This window comes from Chlorocebus sabaeus, chromosome 22 (genome assembly GCF_047675955.1).
Source record: "Chlorocebus sabaeus isolate Y175 chromosome 22, mChlSab1.0.hap1, whole genome shotgun sequence".
NCBI lineage: Eukaryota > Metazoa > Chordata > Mammalia > Primates > Cercopithecidae > Chlorocebus > Chlorocebus sabaeus.
In genome coordinates, this window is record NC_132925.1 from 87,806,901 (window position 1) to 87,831,179 (window position 24,279).

At 55.3% G+C, this 24,279-nt stretch overlaps 3 protein-coding genes across 11 annotated transcripts; 1 reads left to right on the plus strand and 2 right to left on the minus strand.

Annotated features, from left to right (window-relative positions):
- Positions 1-1,167: 1,167 nt before the first annotated feature.
- On the minus strand, positions 1,168-6,964 carry LOC119625890 (aminoacylase-1). Of its 3 annotated transcripts, none has more exons than XM_073010112.1 (15): positions 6,655-6,964; positions 6,160-6,271; positions 5,090-5,154; positions 4,896-5,000; positions 4,415-4,509; positions 4,030-4,106; positions 3,856-3,945; positions 3,699-3,755; positions 3,297-3,370; positions 3,162-3,211; positions 2,905-3,049; positions 2,734-2,802; positions 1,755-1,834; positions 1,542-1,602; positions 1,168-1,458 (listed from the first exon to the last, which is right to left on the minus strand). In XM_073010112.1, exons 2-15 carry the CDS (start codon positions 6,251-6,253, stop codon positions 1,294-1,296), a joined length of 1,227 nt encoding a protein of 408 aa, XP_072866213.1. In that variant the 5' UTR covers positions 6,254-6,271; positions 6,655-6,964; the 3' UTR covers positions 1,168-1,293. The 3 variants fall into 3 exon arrangements, with proteins under 3 accessions (XP_072866213.1, XP_072866212.1, XP_072866211.1); XM_073010111.1 differs by having other exon boundaries at positions 6,127-6,271; positions 6,655-6,895; XM_073010110.1 differs by lacking the exon at positions 6,655-6,964 and adding an exon at positions 6,496-6,599.
- Positions 6,965-10,293: 3,329 nt separating this feature from the next.
- Positions 10,294-17,708, minus strand: ABHD14A (abhydrolase domain containing 14A). Of its 6 annotated transcripts, none has more exons than XM_073010115.1 (6): positions 17,599-17,708; positions 13,424-13,635; positions 13,134-13,249; positions 11,285-11,380; positions 11,008-11,093; positions 10,294-10,650 (listed from the first exon to the last, which is right to left on the minus strand). In XM_073010115.1, exons 1-6 carry the CDS (start codon positions 17,650-17,652, stop codon positions 10,468-10,470), a joined length of 747 nt encoding a protein of 248 aa, XP_072866216.1. In that variant the 5' UTR covers positions 17,653-17,708; the 3' UTR covers positions 10,294-10,467. The 6 variants fall into 6 exon arrangements, with proteins under 6 accessions (XP_072866216.1, XP_072866215.1, XP_007982635.1 ...); XM_073010114.1 differs by having other exon boundaries at positions 10,858-11,093; XM_007984444.3 differs by lacking the exon at positions 11,285-11,380.
- On the plus strand, positions 16,427-23,638 carry ABHD14B (abhydrolase domain containing 14B). 2 transcript variants are annotated; one of them, XM_007984445.3, is made up of 4 exons: positions 16,427-17,539; positions 20,462-20,700; positions 21,984-22,225; positions 22,556-23,638. In XM_007984445.3, the coding sequence occupies exons 1-4, from the start codon at positions 17,373-17,375 to the stop codon at positions 22,733-22,735; spliced, it is 828 nt and encodes a 275-aa protein (XP_007982636.3). In that variant the 5' UTR covers positions 16,427-17,372; the 3' UTR covers positions 22,736-23,638. The 2 variants fall into 2 exon arrangements, with proteins under 2 accessions (XP_007982636.3, XP_007982637.3); XM_007984446.3 differs by having other exon boundaries at positions 17,453-17,539; positions 20,268-20,700.
- The last annotated feature ends 641 nt before the right edge of the window (positions 23,639-24,279 follow it).

Consider the following 24,279-nt stretch of genomic DNA (forward strand, 5'->3'; position numbering starts at 1 on the left):
AGGCGGGCAGATCCCCTGAGGACAAGAGATCGAAAACATCCTGCTCAACTTGGTGAAACCCTGTCTCTACTAAAAATACAAAAATTAGCCAGGCGTGGTGGCGTGGACATGTAGTCCCAGCTACTTGGGAGGCTGAGGCAGGAGAATCCCTTGAACCCGGGAGGCGGATGTGAAACCCCATCTCTACTAAAAATACAAAAAGTTAGCTGGGCGTGGTGGCGGGGGCCTTAGTCCCAGCTACTTAGGAGGCTGAGGCAGGAGAATGGCGTGAACCCAGGAGGTGAAGCTTGCAGTGAGCCGAGGTCACACCACTGCACTCCAGCCTGGGCGACAGAGCAAGACTCCGTCTCAAAAAAAAAAAAAAAAAAAAAAAAAGCCAGTCTAAGTCCTGGCTCCTTGTCAACTGTGAGCAGGAGTCATTGTTATTTCTATTAGTACTAAGCCTGCAGTCCACAGCCAGGCTCTGGACTTCTCTTCTGGCTACAACTAGAAACAAATTCAACCACCCCAACCCACCCATCTCCCCTGCCCCATGCTCAGGGAAGTCAGAACAGGATAGAGCAGATCTGGCTAGATCAGGCTCTGCTCTTGGGGCCATAGTTTACTAGTTTACTCATGGGAAAGCCTGGGGTCCTAGCAAGGCTGACATGGAAACCCACTTCCTAGGCCTCTGTACACACAGATCCAGGGTGCTGAGGCCCCTAAGATGAACTGACCTAGTCTACCAGGGCCCCTGCCCCTCCCTCTGTGGCCCCTGCTGCCAATACAAGGGCGTACAGGTTTTGACAAGAGCCAGCAGTCACCGTTGGCCCTCTGCCTGCCCCTCATCTGGCAGGGGCCCAGCTGGTACTATTCTGGTCCTATCTTAGGATCCCAGATGTACACCCAGGAAGATGGGAGTGGTTCCTGAGGTCCTTAGTATCCCCCTTCGATAGGAATGGAATCCCTGACAGGTCAGAACTAAGTATGGTGGCCACTCAAATAGGAACTGTGGCCCTTTCTTGCTAGGCACAGACATGGCTGGATGGTACTGAATGGGTGTGCTGTATCAAGGCGCACAGAGCAGTGTGGGGTAGTGGGGAAGTGCTCACAGCCAGGCTGTTTCCTCATCTGTGAAATGAAGATGGTAACGTCCCCAAGGAAAGGAAAATTCTTGCTCCACGAGTGTCCTTGCTGTTAGTAATTCAGAGACAGCCCTGTCCATAGACTTTATTATTTGGAAGGGGGAAGAGGAGGTCCTTGGCACTGGTTGGGATGGAAGCCCCAGGGGCAAAGGTTGAGGAGTTCCAGGGCTCAGCTCTCACTGGGCAGGGCAGGCACACTGGCAAGGGCAGGCAGCAGGCGTGTATATATGTCCACCCCACGGAGGAACACAGCCTCATGCAGCCGTTCATCGTGGTCGTGCAGTAGCACAGGTGTGCGGTTCAAGGGTGAGAAGCCTAGAGCTGGGACCCCCACCTGCAGGGGCAAGGAGGAGCCATTAAGGGAAAGGCAGCCTCAGGCCCAGTCCACTGCCCAGGCACTCCATGCAAGTGGCTCACCGCACGGATAAAACGGCTGTCAGTGGCAGCAGGCATGATCTCAGGCTCCAGAGAGAGGTTCCTATAGGAGAAAGAGCCTGATGAATGGAGAGGGAGAAAGGGAAGAATTGAAGGGGCAAGGGAAGGTGGGAGAGAGGCAGGAGAAGGGAGGGGGCAGCAGGAAGGAGAGGAGCAGGGGGCTGGGCTGTGAGGAGAGCTGGCCAGTGTGCTCACATGTCCTTGCAGACCCGGCTAAAAGCTGCCCACCAGGGGTTTGAGTCATCAGTAGGTGTCACTTGAGGGTGCATCCACTTCTGAGGGACGGGAAGGATGGCAGGATCAGGACATGGGCCTGGGCATGTTGCCCTGTTTCCCATAGAGTGGACTGTGCCCGGCACAGAACACCTCCCCACCCACACTCCTTCACTTACCCAGACATCTGGGTGGCCAGTCCGGTCACAGATCCTCTTTCAGCCCCTCAAATGTCCTAGGTCTGGGATGTTCCCACCCTCCATCTACTTACCTCCTGGGCCATCCTTCAGATCCTAGCCCAAGTGCCCCTTCCTCAAGATGGCTCCCCCAGACCTCAGACTAGTTGGATACTCCAGTTAGAGGTTTTCAGAGTGCAAGGGGCCACCCTTTTCTGTACCACATGTATTATATAGAAGTACGGCTGGGCACAGTGGCTCATGCCTGTAATCCCAGTACTTTGCGAGGCCAAGGTGGGTGGACCACTGGAGGCCAGGAGTTCCAGACAAGCCTGGCCAACACGGTGAAACCCTGTCTCTACTAAAAATGCAAAAATTAGCTGGGCGTGGTGGCAGGTGCCTGTAATCTCAGTTACTCTAAAGGCTGAGGTATGAGAATTGCTTGAACCCGGGAGGCGGAGGTGAGCCCAGATTGTGCCACTGCACTGCAGCCTGGGTGACGGAGTGAGACTCTCTCAGAAAAAAGTAATATCATATAAATGTTTGATTTATATTTCCCTGTTTCACCATACAGGGGCATGAACTGTGCCTAATTTTATTCCCCACAGCATTCCCCAGCACCCACAGTAGCATCTACAAACTAATGCTTGTTGGAATAAAATGTGTCTATAACAGATAAAGAAATGCCCAGACATATGCAGACACACCAAGCACACACTCCACTGTTGCACACTTGGGTCTCCCCCAGCTCCCACACTCTCCCATCACATGTCCCAAGTCCATACCTGAGCAAACTCTAAGGTGACCCCCTCGCCAGCTGCCTGGCACCAGCTCTGCAGCTGCTCCTCAAAAGCCTAAGAGAAGGGAGATGAGCTGATCCCTCAGGCTTTCCAGAGGCCTCTAGGACAAGACTGAGGACCCAGGATCCTTCCTCCAAACCCAGGTGGAGGTGGCACCTTGAAGTCCACATCCGGTGCCACACGGAAGTCAAAGCTGGCGCTCATGGTGGCAGGTACCACGTTATAGGCCACGCCACCCTCTAGCTTAGTCAGGTTCACGGACGTCACAGCCCCCTCTTTCAGGTGGGGGTTTGACTGCAGCCTGTGGTGTGGGGACAGGGAAGCAGCAGCAACAGATAAAAGAGGTGGCTCAGACTCTATCCTCTGTGGTACCGCCTCCCAGAGCCACCCCACCGCTTCCCAGGCTGCCTCACCTCTGCCATTCCTTCTCCCGGAATGCCAGGATGGAGCTCACAACCTTGTGCTACAAGAATATGAGGTTAAATGGGACAGTGGTCTCAGGATAGAGCCTCTTGAACTCTCAGACTCCCTCCTGGGGTGCCACGTACCAGCTTCTCTGCTGCTGTGTCCTCGATGAAGAGCGAGCCATGGCCTGGCCTCCCAGTGCTGGTGACCCGCACCCCTGGGGAGGTGTAGGGGGAAGGGAGTGTCTTCAGCATGAGGGGCTGGAGACACAATCAGCCCTGGGGTGGACCCAGGTCTTCCCCTCATTCCAGGCTCCTCTGGCAGGGTCCTGTCCCCGCTCAGGGCCCATAGGGTAGAGCTTGTTTCTGCCCAGTCAGGGCTTGCCCTCAGAGAAGCTCAGATAGGAAAGAGCTGGGAGGCAGAGGCTCTGGGTTCGAGGCCTTCTCAGGCCTCAACTTTTGCTGTGCAACCCTTCATAGGACCGTGCCCTTTCTGGCCTAGCCTCCCACCTGTAGAGTGAGCCCTTCCTCCAAGCTCATACTTACACCAGGGACTCCGCTCACTATAAAAGACAGTGAAGGCATCAGTGGGGTTGGCTATGCCTGAGGAGGGAAAGGGGGTTCAGAGGGTGGAGCAGCCCAGTCCCCACTAGCAGCCTCCTACTCCCTGCCTGGCTGCTCATCAGCTTGCCAACCTGCTCACCCTCATCCAGGGCAAATCCTGCCCTCAGGGCGTGGAACTCAGGCCGCTGCACGAACAGCTCCATGCCTTGGTGACCCCCAACCTCCTCATCTGTAAAAGCAGCAGGGCCATGAGATGAGGAGGCTGCCCCACCCCCACCCTCCCCTTTCCCAGAGGTATCTGAACCACTCCTACCAGGCACAAAGGTCATGTGGATGGTTCTGGGGAACCGGTGGCCCTCCACCTTCAGCCTCCTCACAGCCTCCAGGTACCTGAGGGGGCATAAGCCAGGTGCTGGGGGAGCCACCAGATGCTCAGGCTGGCCTGGCAGGCAGGGCCAGCAGGCTGGAGTCCTGTGCCCTGGACTTTACCCTGCCACACCCTGATAGGGACTCCAGAAAGTCCATGCTCCTCTCTGGGCTGCGTCTCCCTATCGATGCAATGGTCATGGCAGTAATTCCTGTCCAAGGAGTCAAGGTGTCCCTTGGCCTTGAGTTTCTCCAATCACCCCTCCAGGTCCTGGGTCAATCCACTAGACCAGTGGGGACATTGTGGAGGAGCGGGAATGGAGGACACTCACTGGATGCTGACGCACTTCATGTCTTGAGCACCCCTGGCATAGATGTAGCCCTCAGAATCTTTGAAGGCCTCAAAGGGGTCGTGACTCCAATGTTCCTGGGGGCAGGGATGGGAAGAGGGGCCCAAACCTCCAATTTAGCCATTAATCCACTCTGGTCAACAGTGGCCCTTCCCTAGGAACCCACCATAGGGTTGGAGTGACAGGTGGAGTGGTGGGGGAGGAAAGACGGGGGCTGAAGAAGGCAGCTGATTGCCACCCCCCATCACTGTCTCCTGCTTCCCACCCCCTAGTCCCTACCCCACTCTGGCCCAGATCTTGTTGCTGGACGAAGGCTGCTTGAGTGGTGTAATGTCATAAGGATGTTGAAAGTCAGTGCCAGGACTGGGACCAGGACCATGCGCTCCCTGAGGCTGGATCCTGGGGTCTGCATCATGTCTGTCCCCAAGGTCTGCAATGCCCACCGCCCCAGCCCCTTACATACCTTGAAGACAGGCACCACATCCGTGTGGGAGTTGAGCAAGATGGAGGAGAGTGCAGGGTTGGTGCCTGGCCAAGTCAACACGGTCACCACATAGCCAGGTGCCACCTGGAGATGGTCAGGAGGGGAGGTGGTCTGGGCAGGGTGAGGAAGTGCCCAGGCCCACCTCCCTTCCCGGCTTAGGGCCCCAGGCTCACCTCCACTTTCTGACAGCCCAGGCCCAGCTGGCGGGCTCTCTCCTCAAAGAAGGCCACAGCAGCTCCTGGAGGCACAGAGTGTCTGGGGTTGCTTCTGCCTACCCACAGCTTCCCACCAGCCCAGGCAGCCCGGAGAAGGGAGCACACCCAGAAATGGGCTGCTGCCTCCCCAACACACTCCATATCCCTCAGAGACACTTGCATTTCCATCCCCAAGAAAGAAGATATTTTTGGCTGGTCAGTGACCCTTTCTGGATGGCCAGGGGGACGTCCAGTGTTGGAGGAAGGTGTTATCTTCCTTAAATATGGGAAACTATGGCACAGTGACATGAAGAGATTCACCCACCATGTCTGAGCTGATTAATCACAGAGGAGGAATTTAGACCCACATTCAGAATTCCCAGTCACCAAGTTTTTGTTTTTTTTTTTTGGGACAGGGTCTCACTCTGTCACCAAGGCTGGAGTGAAGCGGTGCGATCTCAGCTCACTGCAACCTCGACTTCCCAGGTTCAAGTGATCCTCCCCCTCAACCTCTGGAGTAGCTGGGACTACAGGTGCACCACTGTTCCTGACTAATTTTTGTATTTTTCTGTAGAGACAGAGTCTTGCCATGTTGCCCAAGCCAGTCTTGAACTCCTGGGCCCAAGCAATCTGCCAGCCTCAACCTCCTGAAGCGCTGGGATAAAAGGCAGGAGCCACCTCCCAGGCCCTAACCACCAAGCTTGATTCCCTAAGGGCTGTGGCCTTTGTCCAGCCTCAGTGGGCTTCTGGAGGGCTTCTCCTTCCCCTGTGGCTGCCTGAGGCTTCCTCCACCACTCCTGCCCTGGGGAGTGAGGTGAAGTTTTTCTTTAACCAGCTGCTATGAGTAACCTTGGGCAGCAGCAGAGCGTCTGGGGAAAGGATTCCTCCATAACCTGGAGGGGCTGCCTCAGTCTATTTACTTGGGCAATGACTGGAGGGGTTGGGTAGCCATTTGGGACAGCAGAGGGGGGCTCAGCTGGGTGACAGGTGTTGGAGGCTGGTTTAGAGCACAGTACCCGTCACAGGCTCTGGAAGCACCGTCTTCTCACCATAGTCAGGCTTGGGCTGGACGGTGCGGATGCGCAGGTACTGGCGGAAGAGCGTCACTGATGGATGCTCCTCCTTGGGACCCTTGCTGGTCATGGCGCTGCACGTGGTAAGCTGGCGGCAAAGTGAATGGCTAACTACCCCTCCCAGCCCCTGGACCCCTCGCGCTCCTGCACACAGCCCGTCCCTACCGCGGCTCCCGGATTTCCCACAGGGGTAGAATTTCCCATTAAGGAGCACCCATTCTGTTTCAAATCTGGGCTGTCTGCTTCCAGCACATTTCCTTATTTAATCCCCAAAAGAGCCCCATGAAGTTTGTGCTCAGAATGCCCACTTACAGAGGAGAAAGCCAAGAGGCTCAGAGAGGTTCGAGGACAGCTCAGAGTAGCCCAGCGAGGTTTGAACCCAGACTTGTACTCCCCCATCCCTCAAAAAACAACAACAGCAAAAAACCCAACGCCTCCCAATTGCCCGGCTTCCAAGCCACGGGGCCCCACCTCACTCTCCTGTTGCTGAGTTCACGCTCGCCTCCCAGCGCCCGCCCCTGACTGTGGCCCTGGACTTAGGGTCCAGCGAGGTCGCATGCGAGGTCGCAGGCTCAGGACCGCCCCCGACGCCCACCACGTGCCCGGGGCCGGATGTCGGGGCGGAGACCAAAGACCGCCAGTGAGGGCCGTCCCAGCGCTGGCGGCCGCGTCGGCGCGGAAGTCCCCGCCCGCCTCTGGTTCGGGCCTCAGCGGGATTACTGAAGGCTTAGATCAGGATCCCGCCTCCGGGCAGCGGCCGCCGCAGCCAGCGCCGCCCCGTGAGCTGCGAGCTCCGGGCTGGCCCCGCCTTGACAGGCCCTCCCCGCCCCACACCACACGCCTGCCACTCCTGCCCCCAGAGCTCAGGACGGTCCCGTCCCCTAAGGACGCCTCCTCCTTCAGCCCCCGGATAGGGCGGGAGGAAAAGGGTCCGCCCCGAGGCTCTGAAGATGCAGAGCTGCAAAGCCCTCGGCCTGCGCCCCTGCGCTCCTCGGCAACAGCTCCCCTGTGCAGGATCCTGTGCAGGCCTCAGCCCCTCTGGGAGGTCCTCCTAGCGCCTCAGCTCCGCTTGTACTGAAGTTATTGGTCATTATCTGTCTGCCCACACTGTGAGCTCCACTTCCTGCGAGGTTCTGCCCCTGGCCATGCCGACTCCGGACACTGTGCCAGAAATGGGAATAAACGCATGGACAAGAGCACGTGTGACGGTGTGAGCGTGCCACTGCGTGTGCAGTCTATCAGTGGGTATGACTGTGTATGGGACAGTGTGAGATGGTGGGTGGGTGTGATGATGTCACTGTGAGTGGATGCAGTTGTGACCCTGGATGACAGTGTGAGGAAACTGGCTCTTCTGCAGCCACCAGAGCGGGAGGCTAAACAGGCACAGGTGTACCACTGACCCCCTGCAGGCCACAGCTGCAGTTGCCCACTTGTGCCCCAGCTGCCCTTTGTACTCCCAGCCAGGTCTGCCCTCTGCTCCAGGGGCTGAGTCAGCTTGGGGAAGGGTGAGGGACAAAGACTTAAATCTCTAGGCCAAGGAGGCACGCTGGGGGGAGGGGTTCTGTCCCACCTTTCCTGAGGTTTAAGTCTTGGCTGCTCTCACATAACATGAGGGCAAATGGACTTTAACTCATAACAATGCTGGCTAATTCTTTATTTAGTTATTTTTTTGATACAGTCTCACTCTGTCATGTGGGCAACTAGATTTTAACTCATAACAATGGTGGCTAATTATTTACCTATTTATTCATGCGGGCAAATAGACTTTAACTCATAACAATGCTGGCTAATTATTTAGCTATTTATTTTTTTTGAGATGGAATCTCACCCTGTTGCCCAGGCTGGAGTGCAGTGATTCGTTCTTGGCTCACTGCAAACTCCGCCTCCTGGGTTCAAGTGATTCTCCTGCCTCAGCCTCCAGAGTAGCTGGGACTACAGGTGTGTGCCACCACGCTGGGCTAATTTTTGTATTTTTGGTAGAGACAGGGTTTGTCATGTTGGCCAGGGTGGTCTTGAACTCCCGACCTCAGGTGATCTACCTGCCTCGGCCTCCCAAGGTGCTCGGATTACAGATGTGAGTCACTGTGCCCAGCCAATGCTGGCTAATTTTTTTTTTTTTTTTTTTTTTCTGAGATGGAGCCTCACTCTGCCGCCCAGGCTGGAGTGCAATGGTGAGATCTTGGCTCACTGCAAGCTCCAACTCCCGAGTTCACACCATTCTCCTGGCTCAGCCTCCCGAGTAGCTGGGACTACTGTCACTCACCACTATGCCTGGCTAATTTTTTGTATTTTTAGCAGAGATGGGTTTTCACCATGTGAGCCTTAGCCGGGATGGTCTCGATCTCTTGACCTTGTGGTCCACCCACCTCAGCCTCCCAAAGTGCTGCGATTACAGGCATGAGCCACTGCGCCGGGTCCAGTGCTGGCTATTTTTTTTTTTTTTTGAGAGAGTCTCGCTCTGTTGCCCAGGTGGAGAGCAGTGGCATGATCTCCGCTCACTGCAAGCTGCGCCTTCCAGGTTCACACCATTCTCCTGCCTCAGCCTCCAGAGTAGCTGGGACTACAGGCACCTGCCACCACGCCTGGCTAATGTTTTGTATTTTTTTTTAGTAGAGACAGGAATTCACCATGTTGGCCAGGATGGTCTGGATCTCTTGACCTTGTGATCCACCCGCCTCGGCCTCCCAAAGTTCTGGGATTACAGGCATGAGCCACTGTGCCCAGCCAATGCTGGCTGTTTTTTTTTTTTTTTTTTTTTGAGATGGAGTCTCACTCTGTCGCCCAGGCTGGAGTGTGGTGGCGCAATCTCAGCCCACTGCAAGGTCCGCCTTCCGGGTTCACATCATTCTCCTGCCTCAGCCTCCGGAGCAGCTGGGACTACAGGCACCTGCCACCACGCCCGGCTAATTTTTTGTATTTTTTTAGTAGAGACAGGGTTTCACTGTGTTAGCCAGGATGGTCTCGATCTCATGACCTCATGATCCGCCAGCCTCGGCCTCCCAAAGTGCTGGGATTACAGGTGTGAGCCACCACGCCCGGCAATACTGGCTAATTCTTTTTTTTTTTTTTTTTTTGAGACAGAGTGTCTCGCTCTGTCGCCCAGGCTGGAGTGCAGTGGCCGGATCTCAGCTCACTGCAAGCTCCGCCTCCCAGGTTTATGGCATTCTCCTGCCTCAGCCTCCCGAGTAGCTGGGACTACAGGTGTCCGCCACCGCGCCCGGCTAGTTTTTTGTATTTTTTAGTAGAGATGGGGTTTCACCATGTTAGCCAGGATGGTCTTGATCTCCTGACCTCGTGATCCGCCAGCCTCAGCCTCCCAAAGTGCTGGGATTACAGGTGTGAGCCACCACGCCCGGCAATGCTGGCTAATTCTTTTTTTTTTTTTTTTTTTTTTTTGAGACGGAGTCTCGCTGTATCGCCCAGGCTGGAGTGCAGTGGCCGGATCTCAGCTCACTGCAAGCTCCGCCTCCCGGGTTTTTACGCCATTCTCCTGCCTCAGCCTCCCGAGTAGCCGGGACTACAGGCGCCCTCCACCTCGCCCGGCTAGTTTTTTGTATTTTTTAGTAGAGACGGGGTTTCACCGTGTTAGCCAGGATGGTCTCGAACTCCTGACCTCGTGATCCGCCCGTCTCGGCCTCCCAAAGTGCTGGGATTACAGGCTTGAGCCACCATGCCCGGCCTTGAGCCACCGCGCCCGGTGCTGGCTAATTCTTAAATCACATTCCCCACACCCTCTAGGTTCCTGACTCCCTCAGCTTGGCTGTCCAGACCCTGGATTTCCCACCAATCCCAGTGGTCATGCAGCAGCAGTAATACACCCCGCCTCCCACCAGCAATTCCCCAGCCTTATGTGGCTGAGTACTCAGTTATCCAGACTCATTCAGTCCTGTAACCACCCTCCAACCTAGGCGTTGCCATCATACCTGTTTTACAGATGAGGAAACTCAGGCACAGAGTGGTGAGGCCAGGCACTTAGGAAGTGGCGCACTCTTAGCCTTCCCAGACTGCTGGAGCATCCCCTCCAGCTCCCAGGCCCAAAGTAGTCCCAGACTTGCCTCCCACTCCCATCTCTCCCACAGCACACCAGGAAATGGAACCTGTCACTTCCCAGGCAGGACAAATATGCTTTTTTATTGTGTCTGTGAGATGAAATGAGAAGTCCTGGCTGGGTCTGACCCTCTGGCCTCTGGCCTCCAATCCCAGAGGTTGTCTCCCTGGTCAGGGGAGGGTGGTGGTCCAGACTGTCCAAGCTCAGGCCAGGTCGGGACCTGGGAGTGGGTTAGTTCAAGGTAGATGGTCAAGGAAGGCAAGCAGGACAAGGTGGAAGTCTTGCGGCTTGTGGAGGTAGCAGGCATGGCCCGCATTGCGTAGCTTCACCACAGAGTGGTTGGGCAGGTGGCGGAGCTGCCGCAGTGACTCTCGAGCCAGGATGTGGTCCAGCTCTCCATACAGGATAAGGGTTGGAGTCTGCAGGGCAAGGCAGGGGGCTGTGATCTTGGGGCCTGATGAGTTTCTGACCCCCAAGCCACTTCCTAGGAAGCCTTCCCCAACACCATCCAACTCTTCCTTCCAAGATCAGGGATAAGGCCATGTCCTGCCAAGTAAGACTTGAGTCTTGAACCCCCCCAAGCCAGAAACAGGGCGCCAGGACCTTTGAGATCCTTCTCCCAGTACCTTCACAGCCCAGAATTGTTCCTGGGTGTAGTTCTGGGTGGAGGTGGGTGCAATGGGCACGAATCCATGTAGCTGGTGGTGGCCTCGCATCAGGAAGGGCAGGGCATAGTGGCCACTCAGCGAGGGGCTCACCAACACGGCATTCTGTACCTCCAGGTCCTGCAGCGCCCGCTCCAGCAATGCTGCCCGCCCTGCCTCGGTGCTTGCCTCCTTTGAAGGTGCCGAGTTCCCAAAACCTAGGAACAGCAGCAGGTACCAGCTGAGGGGCAATGGGAAGGAGCACAAGACTTCCTGCCCACTACAGTGGGGGAAAAAGTTGGGGACCAGTGGCACTGGCACACACTACCTAAAACTGCCCAGAAGCTATTTTTTGGCAATGTAATATGCCTGTTAGAAAAGCATATCTTTGCCAGGTGTGGTGGCTCACCCCTGTAATCCCAGCACTTTGGGAGGCCGAGGCAGGCGGATCCCCTGAGGTCAGGAGTTCGAGACCAGCCTGGCGAACATGGAGAAACTGTCTCTACTAAAAAAAAAAAAAAACAAAAATTAGCTGGGCGTGGTGGCAGGCGCCTGAAATCCCAGCTTCTTGGGAGGCTGAGGCAGGAGGATTGCTGGAGCCCAGGAGGCGGAGGTTGTGGTAAGCCAAGATGGTGCCACTGCACTACAGCCTGGGTGACAGAGTGAGACTCTGTCTCAGAAAAAAAAAAAAAAGGAAAAAGAAAAGCGTATCTTTCATTCATCTAATATTAGCAAAATGAAAAAGACTGAAATAACACCCAGTGTTGGGGGAGACATGGGGAAATGTGCACTTTCATACATGACAGATGAGAAGATAAATCCATACAGTGTTTTTGGAGGATGAGGTAGTATTTATCTAAATTTAAAAGTGCATGTCCTGGTGGCTGGGCACGGTGGCTCATGCCTGTAATCCCAGCATTTTAGGAGGCCAAGGCGGGTGGATCATGAGGTCAGGAGTTTGAGACCAGCCTGATCAACATGGTGAAACCCTGTCTCTACTAAAAACACAAAAATTAGCTGGGCGTGGTGGTGCGCACCTGTAATTCCAACTACTCGGGAGGCTGAGGTAGGAGAATCACTTGAACCCAGGAAGTGGAGATTGCAGTGAGCCGAGTATGAGCCACTGCACTCCAGCCAGGGAGACAGAGTGAGACTCCATCTAAAACAAACAAACAAACAAACAAACAAACCATGTCCTTTGGCCCATCAGTTGTCCTCAGTAGCTACCCTAGAGAAATTATTGCTTACATGTTCAAAGAAGCATGTCCAAGGATGCTTTAGCTACTACATTGCTTGAGCATTCCGCCAGTAGAGGAATGGCTGGATAAAGCCTGTCCATCCCTTCTATGGGACACACTGCAGGGTTAACAACAGAGAGGGAGGTTTGCAGGGACCGGCATGATCTTTGAGACATGATGTAGGGAGAGAAAACCAAGCTGCAGATGGATGTGCTAAGCAGGCAGGACACCAGTCATGTTTACACCCCTCCCAGACAATTCTCTATATTATCTGCATCTTTATGTGTGGGAATACCCAGAAGAGGGTGTGGCATCCCCTAAACTTCTTAGAGAGGGACAGAAATGCGGCACTGGTCTCCGAGTGCTTCGCTATTTTGTAGGTTTTTTTTTTTATCCTCTATGATTCGATGACTTTTTTAATTTTTTTAATAACAAAAGTGATAGCATAAATCATTTGTGTACTTAAAAACACAAAAACTATATAGTTTGTCATAAAAAGTACACTGCTTGGCGGGCACAGTGGCTCACGCCTGTAATCCCAGCACTTTGGGAGGCTGAGGTGGGCAGATCACCTGAGGTCGGGAGTTCAAGACCAGCCTGGCCAGCATAGTGAAATCATATCTCCACTAAAAATAGAAAAATTAGCCGGGTGTGGTGGCAGGCACCTGTAATCCCAGCTACTTCGGAAGCTAAGGCAGGAGAATCGCTTGAACCCAGGAGGCGGAGGTTGCAGTGAGCTGAGATTGCGCCATTGTACTCTAGCCTGGGTGAAAAAGCGAGACTCGGTCTCAAAAAATATATATAAATAAAATTAAAAAAGAAAGTACACTGCTTGTGAAGAGTTTTTATTTGCTTCGTGACCTAGAATTCACTAGTTTTCGTGGTAGAAAATGAAAACACAGACTTTTTCATGGTGCCTCCTCACGTTGTGACCTGACACTGCTTGTCCATACACTAGGGCCCAGTTGCCCCCCAGCCACACCTTAGGGCTTCCCTAGACAAAAGGGTGGGGGTGCTCACCTGGAAGGTCAAGGGCCACGGCCCGGTAGCCCCTCTGTGACAGTAGCTGCAGTGTGCCCAGCTGCTCCCACGTGTGAGAGTTAAAGGCCTTTCCATGAAGCAGCACCACCTCCACCCTGCAGGCACATGGGAATGTGTATCCTGGGGACCTGGTGTAGCCCGCCTTTCTTTATTCCTAGGCTTCTCCCATTGCCCTCCCAGGCCCTGAGCACTCTGAGTATAATGGAGGTCCCACACAGGGACTCCCCTTGAGCCTAGTCCCTCCACTAGACCCTTGGGGCAGCACCTACCTGTGGGCCCGGTTGAGTGGGAGCACCTCGCGGTAAAAGATGGGGGAGTTGCCAGGAGTAAGACCAGCCAGGACAGTGACATTGGGGTCTCCCCAGAACCAGGAATTCTGCTCTGGGGGGCCTGGCAGCCCCACATACAGTAGGAAAATGAGCAGCAGACCCAGGCCCAGCAGGGCTACCTGGGACCGGCTCATGGAGGTCTGTACCACAGTCTGGAGGAGGAGAGGAGAGGGAAAAGAGGCTGGGACCGAGCCCCTACAAGGACCCCTGGATCCCATCCAAAAAACCCACCCAGAGTCCCCAGCAGAAGAAGAGCTCTAGCCCTTGCCCTTTCCCTTGCTATGGGCAAAGTTCTGGGGGTTCATGCTCAACTACTCCACATGCCAGGGCAAATGCTCAGATACCTCAGTGTGAGGAGGTGCATCTGAGGTGTCCTCTGGCACACAGCATGCTCAGTGACCGCCACCATCATGGGATCAACTGAAACCACTTCCGTTCATCAAGCGCTTATGACAGCAGGCCCTGAATGTGGCACTTTACATACAACGTTCTTTTCCACCAAGAACACTGGGGAGCAGATGTGATTACAGTTCTCTTACAGGTGAGGAAATGGAGGCTCAGAGAGGTACATTCTCTTGCCCAAAGTGCCAAGTATCAAGTGGGGGAATTGGGGTTTGAACCTAGGAATGGGCTTCTAACTACCAGGCCACACTTGGTTTGCCAAGGAGGAACCTGTGGAGCTGGGAGGTGATGGATGAACTGGAGCCTTGCAGGTGGAAAAAGTGGTGAGGGTCACCAAAGGAGAAAGACTGCGTGCAAAGGGACCTCCCACTTAAGGGCATGTTTGGAAATGGTTCTTTTAATCTGGCTGCATTTAATACTGCTAAAATCAGAATGCATTTTACAATCGCATTATAACTAACGGTCTAACCCAGCTGTTATGAAGAGGCTCACAGTGAATGTCTGTAATAGAGGAAAATGCTGAGGAGTGAGGGGCTGCAGGGCCAGGGAGGAGCATGGTACACCCAGAAATGAAAAACACAGCGTAGAGGTTGGAGAGATGAATGCTACTCCCCATCCCATACACAGACAGCTTCTGGCCAAATGACCTGCTTCGTGGACTCCTCCAGTCTGGGGTCTCTGCCACCCCAGAGGACAGCCCTTAGGACCCAGGACTCAAATTGGGCAGGCCTTTGAGACTGCCACTTCCTGGCCTTGTTTGTGTCTTCAGTTTGTCAGTAAAATGGGATAACCTCGTGGCTGCCCTCCTAAGCTTCCTGTGAGATTTAGATAATACCATGGACCGGATCAGGGCTGTTCCTGCCATTTCTTGGGCCTAGGATGAGCACGCCTGCTTCATACCCGGAGTCCAGCAAACACATCTTTATTTATTTATTTTTATGTTTCTGAGACAGAGTCTTGCTCTGTCGCCCAGGCTAGAGTGCAGTGGCACAATCTCGGCTCACTGCAACCTCCGTCTCCCGGGTTCAAGCGATTCTCCTGCCTCAGCCTCCCAAATAGCTGGGATTACAGGCGCTCGCCACCGCGCCCGGCTAAGTTTTCTATTTTTTAGTAGAGACGGGGTTTCACCATGTTGTTCAGGCTGTTCTCGAACTCCTGACCTCGTGATCCACCCGCCTCGGCCTCCCAGAGTGCTGAGATTACAGGCGTGAGCCACCGCGCCCGGCCAGCACACCTTTGTTGAGTGCCAATTGGGCATCTGCCCGAGCTAGGAGCCGGGGTCCCGTCTTGGGTCCTATTCATCCCTCTGGGATGTTTCAGGGATGTTTCCTGAGCCTGCATCCCCAGGCTTCGGGGGTTTGTGGGCCACAGCAGCAGCCTTTCTGCTGTTTCTGGAAAACCAGGACCTAGTGGAGGAAGACCGCATTCCTCTTTTCTTCGAGACCACGAACAACCTCAGATGCACGTCTCTAACAGGGCGTTAGCCCAGGTTCCCACCCGGCGCGAGGGACCTTTCCTTGTAGTCCATTCGGGGCGACCCCGCGCCTCTCCAAGTAGGGAAGGGCGGGGCTTAGGCTGTTGCCTTGGCAACCCAGGGTGCTACACAGTACTAGGCAATTGTAGCAGACCTGCAGCCGGCCGCCTGGGGGGATATGCGAGGGGCAGGGTAAACTGTGCCCGCGTTAGGTCATTGGAATATGCGTTGACAGTAATACACAGGTGCACACAAGCACAAATACGAATCTTGCCCCCACACGCTTTTCTTTTGCACAAGCTATTCCCTGCATGTACATGCAGCCTCCTTGCACACACACTGGCCCGTGTGCGATCAATCCCTTCCATTTAGTAATGGTATCCTCTAAATCACGCACGCAGTCAGGCATCAGGAAGCCAGAGAGACTGATGGAGGTGCACGCTTTCAAAACCACAGGCTGATCCTCAGAAATACTCAAGCATGGTCATACACACAACCGTAAAACTACACACTCACACAAGAAAGGCACATGCATAGGAAAGCAGACACACACACAAACCCTCAGAAATGCACACACGCAGACAGGTAGACACATACCCTTAAAATCACACGCACACAGAAATACACTGGGAAGACATATGCCGACGCAAGCAGGCAGACATCAACGAACACACTCCCCCCACCAATATAAGCGCGCAGAAACACACTGACGGACACCACGCAGACACACGAGCGTACACATACACCCAGACCCCCAAGAACACACGCAGACCCTGCGCGCACACACAACACGCGCACACACACAACACGCGCGCACACGCACACTCGCTGCCCCAGCATCTGCTTCTTCCGCGGGACTCTGCCCCGGAGCAAGGGGCGGGGTAAAGATGGCCCGCCCCCGGGCCACCGGCCGGCTTCCGTACCCGGGAAGACTCACCGGGCCGAACGGGATGAGCAGGTGGGCCCCGCCCAGGCGGAACCAGCAGCTGCACAGCGCCCCGACCACGGCTGCCTCCGCAGCTCCGCGGGCCGCTCCGGCTCTAGAAGGCCAGGACCGCGGCCACCTAGGCGCGCCTGCGCACTCCGCAGCTGCCGGCCTGCAGCCCAGTTACCGAGTCGTCTGCGCGAAGGAGGTGCTGGGGGCAGAGCCCAAATGCTCTCTGGCCCCCCCCGCCCAGATTTTCGGAATTGTTTTTGGCTTGAAGGAGGCGGAGAGCCATGTGGCTTCTTCCCAGTGGAACATCTCCACTCTGGCTCTGTTCTCTGGCCTGTATAATGGAGTTAAGGATAAAACCCACAGCACAGGGTTGTTCTAGGTTCTTAAGGACGGGTCAAGCCTCAGAACAGTGTCCCAAGCAGAGGCCTCGTTGTGTAAATGTCAGATATTGTTATGCAGCAGCTCCAGGTCTTGGCCCAGCCACTTTGCTGACTCCTACCCACTCCACCCCAACCCCTCCCCGACGCACACCCACGATCAGAGCCTGGACCGGCCCTGGGCTCCTTCACATCTACTCATGGCGCCTGCCCTGGTTGGTGATGTGTTACCAACGTCTGGCCTGTCCCAGGCCCAAGGCTCCGCGTGGCAACCAGGCCCAGCACTGGGAGGCTGTGCAGAGCGTGGCGTTTACTCTTTGTTGCTACTCTGCAGAGGTTGGCAACGTATGACCCGCTCTACAGGAAGGAAACAGGTTCGGAGGCATTGGGAAAACGATCAAGGCCACTTGGCTGGACACTGGCGGAGCCTCGCACTCAAACCTGTCCGGCCTCAACTCTGTGCCAGGCCAACAACTTGCCCTGGGCAGTTCTGGCTGGGGATAAGGGGGATGGGGAGCCGGAAGAGAGCAGCAAGGATGCGATCCCGAAGGAACTTTCCTCCTCAGACTGCTCCATGTCCATGTGGGGCAGGTCGCTGAGGAGTTCGAAACCGTGCTCAGCACCGCGTTTGGGGCATGTGGGACCAAGTGGCTTGGGGAAACTGACGCAGCTTTGAGAAGAACGAGTTGAGCGGAGCCTATGGACCCTGCGAGCTTGTGGCCACAAGAGGGCGCCCCGGAGCACGGCCCAGTCCCCGCCCCCGCTGGATGGGGACCGGCCTCTTCCCCCACCATTCCTCCGCCGTGTCCAATTCACCGCCAGAACGCGTCTGCTTCCCGTCTGCGCGAGTCCACACAGCTCCCCAGGTACCCGCCCTGCGCTTGTGACCCTTTTTTCTCTCCAGTCAAAACCCAACCCCACCTACCCCAAGTCTTCGTTTTTCGGATCCCTGGGTCCCCTCCTTGGGGGTTGCCACCATTCCCTCCCGGTGCCACACCTAGCGAGCCAGAACCGTGGTCCGCGGAAGCAACCTGACCGCGAGGTCAACGCGTTGGGCCCCAGGTGGCAGCGCGTTGAGCACCCCGCCTCCCCGGCGGGTCGCCTTTCCCACTGGGCGCTTCGATTTCCGCCTCTAGAAAATGGGCTTTCTGGTGTGGAGGTGCGCGCCTGTGGTTCCAACTACTGGGGGTGAATGCCGGGAGAATCACTTGAGCCCAGGAAGGTCAAGGCTGCAGTGAGCCATGATTGCGCCACTGCGCTCCAACGTGGGCGACAGAGCGGGACAACTTCTCTTAAAAAAAAAAAAAAAAAAAAAAGAAGAAGAAGAAGAAGAAAATGGGCTTTTAGTCCCAGCGCGGTGGCTCACGCCTGTAATCCCAGCACTTTGGGAGGCCAAGATGGGCGGATCACTTGAGGTCACGAGTTCCAGACCAGCCCGGCCAACATGACGAAACCCCGTTTCTACCAAAAAATACAAAAATTAGGCCGGGTGCGGTGGCTCACGCCTGTAATCCCAGCACTTTGGGAGGCCGAGGCAGGCGGATCACGAGGTCATGAGATCGAGACCATCCTGGCTAACACGGTGAAACCCCGTCTCTACTAAAAAAATACAAAGAAGTAGCTGGAAGGAGCTGGGCGTGGTGGCAGGCGCCTGTAGTCCCAGCCAGGCTGGAGGCTGAGGCCGGAGAATGGCGTGAACCCAGGAGGCGTGGCTTGCAGTGAGCGGAGATGCGCCAAGGGCACTCCAGCCTGGGCGACAGAGCGATACTCCGTCTTAAAAAAAAAAAAAAAAAGGCCGGGTGCGGTGGCTCAAGCCTGTAATCCCAGCACTTTGGGAGGCCGAGACGGGTGGATCACGAGGTCAGGAGATCGAGATCATCCTGGCTAACATGGTGAAACCCCGTCTCTACTAAGAAATACAAAAAATTAGCTGGGCGCGGTGGCGGGTGCCTGTAGTCCCAGCTACTCGGGAGGCTGAGGCCGGAGAATGGCGTGAACCCGGGAGGCGGAGCTTGCAGTGAGCTGAGATCCGGCCCCTGCACTCCAGCCTGGGAGACAGAGCCAGACTCCGTCTAAAAACAAACAAACAAACAAAAAAAAACAAAAAAAAAAGGCCGGGTATGGCGATGCGCACCTGTAAACCCAGCTACTCGGGAGGCTGAGGCAGGAGAATTGCTTGAATCCGGGAGGTGGAGGTTGCAGTGAGCTGAGATCATGCCACTGCACTCCAGCCTGGGCAACAAGAGTGAAACTCCATCGCAAAAAAATAAAAATAAATAAATAAATAAAATAAAATGGGCTTTTTACCCCAGTTTGGGCTCCCTCTGGCCTGCATTGCCAACTCATGACCTGTAACTTAATTGAGCACTGAGTCCTTACTACATGCTAGGCATAGTACATGCATGGCTTTATTTAATCCTATCAACTACCTATGAGCTAGTACTACTGAATTATCCCCATTTATAGAAAAGGATAATAACGATGAGAATAAGAACAGCAATCGTAATGGAGCCCCACCACATGCTGCGTTTTTACAGTAGGCACCCCCACTGATAATTTTTCTGTTTTTTTTTTTCTGTTGGTTTTTTTTTTCTTGAGATGGAGTTTCGCTGTTGTTGCCCAGTCTGGAGTGCAATGGCATGTTCTCAGCTCACTGCACCTCCACCTCCTGGGTTCAAGCAATTCTACTGCCTCAGCCTCCCTAGTAGCTGGGAGTACAGGTGTGCACCACCACAGCTGGCTAATTTTGTATTTTTAGTAGAGATGGGGTTTCTTTCTCCATATTCGTCAGGCTGGTCTCAAACTCCCGACCTCAGATGATCTGCCCACCTTGGCCTCCCGAAGTGCTGGGATTACAGGCGTGTGCCACCGCACTGGCCTAATGGCAGTGACATGTGACCATCAGCTGGCTCTTTTTGTTTTGAGACCGAGTCTCTCTCTGTCGCCCAGGCTGGAGCAGAGTGGTGCGATCTTGGCTCACTGCAACCTCTGCCTCCTGGGTTCAAGCGATTCTCCTGCCTCGGCCTCCTGAGTAGCTGGGACCACAGGCACGCGCCACCGCACCTGGCTAATTTTTTATTTATTTATTTTTTTAGTAGGGACGGGGTTCCACCATGTTGGCCAGGGTGCTCCCAAACTCCTGACCTCAGGTGATCCACCCGCCTTGGCCTCCCAAAGTGCTGGGATTACAGGCGTGAGCCACTCACTGTGCCTGGCCGATAATTTTTCTTAAACTTTTAATTCTTTTTTTTTTTTTTTTTGAGGCGGAGTCTTGCTCTGTCGCCCAGGCTGGAGTGCAGTGGCACTATCTCGGCTCACTGCAAGCTCCGCCTCCTGGGTTCACGCCATTCTCCTGCCTCAGCCTCCCGAGTAGCTGGGACTACAGGCGCCTGCCACCACGCCCGGCTAATTTTTTTGTATTTTTAGTAGAGATGGGGTTTCACCGTGTTAGCCAGGATGGTCTCGATCTCCTGACCTCGTGATCCACCCATCTCGGCCTCCCAAAGTGCTGGGATTACAGGCTTGAGCCACCGCGCCCGGCTAAACTTTTAATTCTTAATTATTGAGGTTGGCTTTATTGTTCCCATATTTCAGATCAAGAAGCTGAGGCCCAAGGTTACACACTAAAGTGAATGGCAGAGGCAGAAATAACACCTATGTTCTCCTGACCCCAAAGCATGTTCCTAAAGTTCTGGAAGCCAACTGGAGGCTTCCTTGCTGCTCCTGTGGGACCACCACCCTGAGCAGGGTGTTCTGTGGCCCCTCATCATTGTGGCTTTTGACCACAGGCCCTTCATCAGCACAGCAGCGGCAGGCATGGCGGCAAGTGTGGAGCAGCGCGAGGGCACCATCCAGGTGCAGGGCCAGGCCCTCTTCTTCCGAGAGGCCCGGCCCAGCAGTGGGCAAGCTCACTTCTCTGTACTGCTACTGCATGGTATTCGCTTCTCCTCCGAGACCTGGCAGAACCTGGGTACACTGCACAGGCTGGCCCAGGCTGGCTACCAGGCTGTGGCCATTGACCTGCCAGGTACTTAAGGGGCAGGCTTCTGGGCAGGGGTTGGGGAGTTCTCATCAGGGACAGGGCCAGGTTCCTATAACATGTAGCCCCTCCCCACTCTAGAGGTGGGGGCGGTGGGATCTGGAGGACCCGGCCAGGCTGGGCTCTGAACTTGACAGCGTTTGGTCAAGCACACTGCAAAGGCCTCTGAGCAGTCTTGATCCAGATGTGGTCCTTACCGCCCAGCTGCTCCTCACTGTTACCTGGGCAGTGTCTTCGTGTCTCTGAGCCGCTGTTTCCTCATCTGCAGTGGGAGATAACCACACTCATGTCTAGGGCTGGCTCTAATGAGAATGGAATGAGATAATCCATGTGAGTATGTGGGTAGTAAGTGACACAGAGTAATTGGTGCTCAGCCAATTGGAAGTAAAGTATTTTGACTGAGTCATAACTATAGGCTTTTGGAAGCCCTAAGGAGTGAGATCTGAGTCTTCTGGAGCCTTGGGGGACAAGGCAGGTCCTGGAGGGTGACCAGGCCCCCAGTTGTGATCCCACATGCAAAGCCCTGAGCTGGGTTCTAGGGAGGTGGGATCAGTGCCCAGACTGCCTGTGATAACCCAGATGGCTGGGTCCCAACCCTTGGTGCCAGGTGTGAAAGGAGCAGCATGGCTGGTCCCACCCCCTCAGGCCAGGGATGGTATGGTTTCATGGCTCAAGGGTGAGCCTCCAGCCCAGGCAGGATTGGTTCCAATGATGGGTTGGCTTGAGCTTCAGGGTGAAGGTCTGGAGCTAATCTTGTTGGTGAAGCCTGAATGACCGGAGGAGGAGCTGCAGAATCTGCCCCTCAGCTGCTGTCCTTCAGGAGCCTCTCCTGTCCCAATCCAAGGCCAGGTGCCTTTCACGCAGTTAATTTTCACAACAATCTTAAATGGCAGATACTTTTGTTATCCCCCTTTAACAGATGGGGAAACTGAGCAGCTGAGAGAAGGCTGAGGGGGACCTACCCAAGGTCACATAGATAATAAATGCAGAATTGGGTTCTGGACCCAGACTTGTTGGGCTTCAGAGTCTGATTCTCTCCAGGACACTTACTGCTGGGGAGACAGGCACAGACATGGAGAGAAGTGCTTCATGCTTGGCACAGATAGGATAGAGTGAGGCCACTGTAGGAATAAACATGGGCACACTGGGTGTTATAGGAACCTGGCCACAGAAAAACTGACCTAGGAGGGCTTCCTGGAGAGAGCAACCATCTCCCTTGTTTTGCCATTCACTGCCCTTGTCTTATCTCTTCCACACCTGAATCCCTGCAGGTCTGGGGCACTCCAAGGAAGCAGCAGCCCCTGCGCCTATTGGGGAGCTGGCCCCTGGCAGCTTCCTGGCGGCTGTGGTGGATGTCTTGGAGCTGGGCCCCCCGGTTGTGATCAGTCCATCACTGAGTGGCATGTACTCCCTGCCCTTCCTCACGGCCCCTGGCTCCCAGCTACGTGGCTATGTGCCAGTGGCCCCCATCTGCACTGACAAAATCAATGCTGCCAACTATGCCAGTGTGAAGGTACTCTTGTGTGGGAAGCTGAGGTGTCCCTGCCAGGACCAAGGAAGGGTGGATCCCTGGACCTTCCTTATCTGGGGGCTGGGTAACCAAGGGGTGTCTTCTGGGAGGAACTGACCACCCAACTCCACCATTTTGGTTTACTCAGCAGACTACTGTGCCAAGCCCTGTGCTAAACTGTGTTCTGGGGCAGATACCAATATGTGCCCCCACCCACTGGGACAGCTTGTCTCTCCCCCTTATATGGGGTGGTCCCAGGGAGAGACTGAAGTGGTGGGGAGGGCTGGGGATGCTATGGCAGGTCCCTGTTGACTCTGCCCCATCCTTCCTCAGACTCCGGCTCTGATTGTATATGGAGACCAGGACCCCATGGGTCAGTCCAGCTTTGAGCACCTGAAGCAGCTGCCCAACCACCGGGTGCTGATCATGAAGGGGGCGGGGCACCCCTGTTACCTGGACAAACCAGAGGAGTGGCATACAGGGCTGCTGGACTTCCTGCAGGGGCTCCAGTGAAGCCCAGCATTGCTGCAGGGGGTGGGCTGCCTGCCTGCCGAGCTCTCTCTGGCGCGCTCTCTCTTCTCTCACGGGCTCTGCCTCAAGCACATGCAACAGGTGCGTCTGTCTGGGTTCTTGTCTTTTGTGGTCTGTTTGTCTTTTCTGCCTCTTTCTCTTGCAGTGATAGGCTGAGGGGGTAAAATCAAGAGAAAAAACCCTCAGGAATCAAGGAACATAATCCGGTGGAGGGTAATCCATTACATGAGCTTCTCCTGTTCTTCCACTTTCCTGCCTGGCTTTCACTCCTTCCCCTGCTCTGCCCAGCCTTTCCCTCCCACCCCCTCCTCCTCCTGCAAATGCCCTGAAGGCCAGCCCTTCCCCCAACACCCACTTCCCCACCCCGTTAGGCCCCAGATACATACATGCCCACACGCATGCTTACATGTTTAGAGCCATCCTTGTTCCCAAATATGACCCTTCGCTTGAGAGCAACTGCATAGGTACATGTAACTCTGGACTGGCAAGCACATTGTCATGTACAGCTTTGCATATACACACATGCATACATGATCCTTCACACAAGCACTTGCACACGTGGACTCCTAACCATGCTAACCTCACTGGCTGGGAAGGTGGGGACCCCATGGGGCCAGCCCTTGCAGGAGGCCCTTTTGCAAGGCTTAGGGTGTGGCAAGCCCTGAAAGCTACTTTGGACACAGGTTTCAGCGGGCCCCAGCTCAGAAGTGACCCCCAGAAAGGGAGGGCCACCGCTTTGCCCCCCTTTTACCCTTCCTTCTGGGTGCTCTGTACCTCCCGAGGTTACTAGGCCTGAAGCATCTCAGCCAAGCTTGTTTCCTGCTCTGAGGCTTTGGGGGGTGGGAGCCAGAGTGGAGGTCGGTGAAATAAAGTGATGCAATTAGACCCCACCGGCTGCTGCTTCTAAAGAGCGCCGCCCCTCCCCCACCCCTGGGACCAACACTGTGGGCCCCTCCCCCACCCCGGCGGGACCAGATGGTCCCCCTGCCCTTTGTCCACCAGGCCAGATGGAGAGGAAGGGAGATTGGATTCCCCTCCCCACCCACACATACCCAGGTGCCAAGAGACTCAGCTGTGGGGGGAGGTGGAGGTCAGTGGGACCAGGCTGAGCCGATTATGGAGGAGAGGGGGAGGAATAGTTGCTCCCCCGAGGCCGGGGGGTGCCCAGGGGACTTGACAACAGTTCAGCTTCTCCCCCTCTAGTATCCCTTCTCCAGTAAAAGACTCAACGGAGCCCGTTCCTTGCTACCCTAGCCCCAAAAGGAATTCCGGGGGTAGATTTGGGGTTATCACAGGACCGGGTGCACAGGGCCACACAGCTCTCAGGCCCCTCCTCCAGCCTGCCCTGCGCGGACGAGGGCCGGGCAGTGCAACTGTGGGTGGCTGAGGGGAGCGGGTCTTGATGGGCGCGAGCCCGAGCGGAGGATGGCGCGCAGCGAGCAGAGATAGGAACTAGGCGGGGCGCGGGGTCCCAGCCGAAGCTCGGAGGGCCCCGGGCCGGGAGCGAGGCGGAGCCGGGGCTGGCG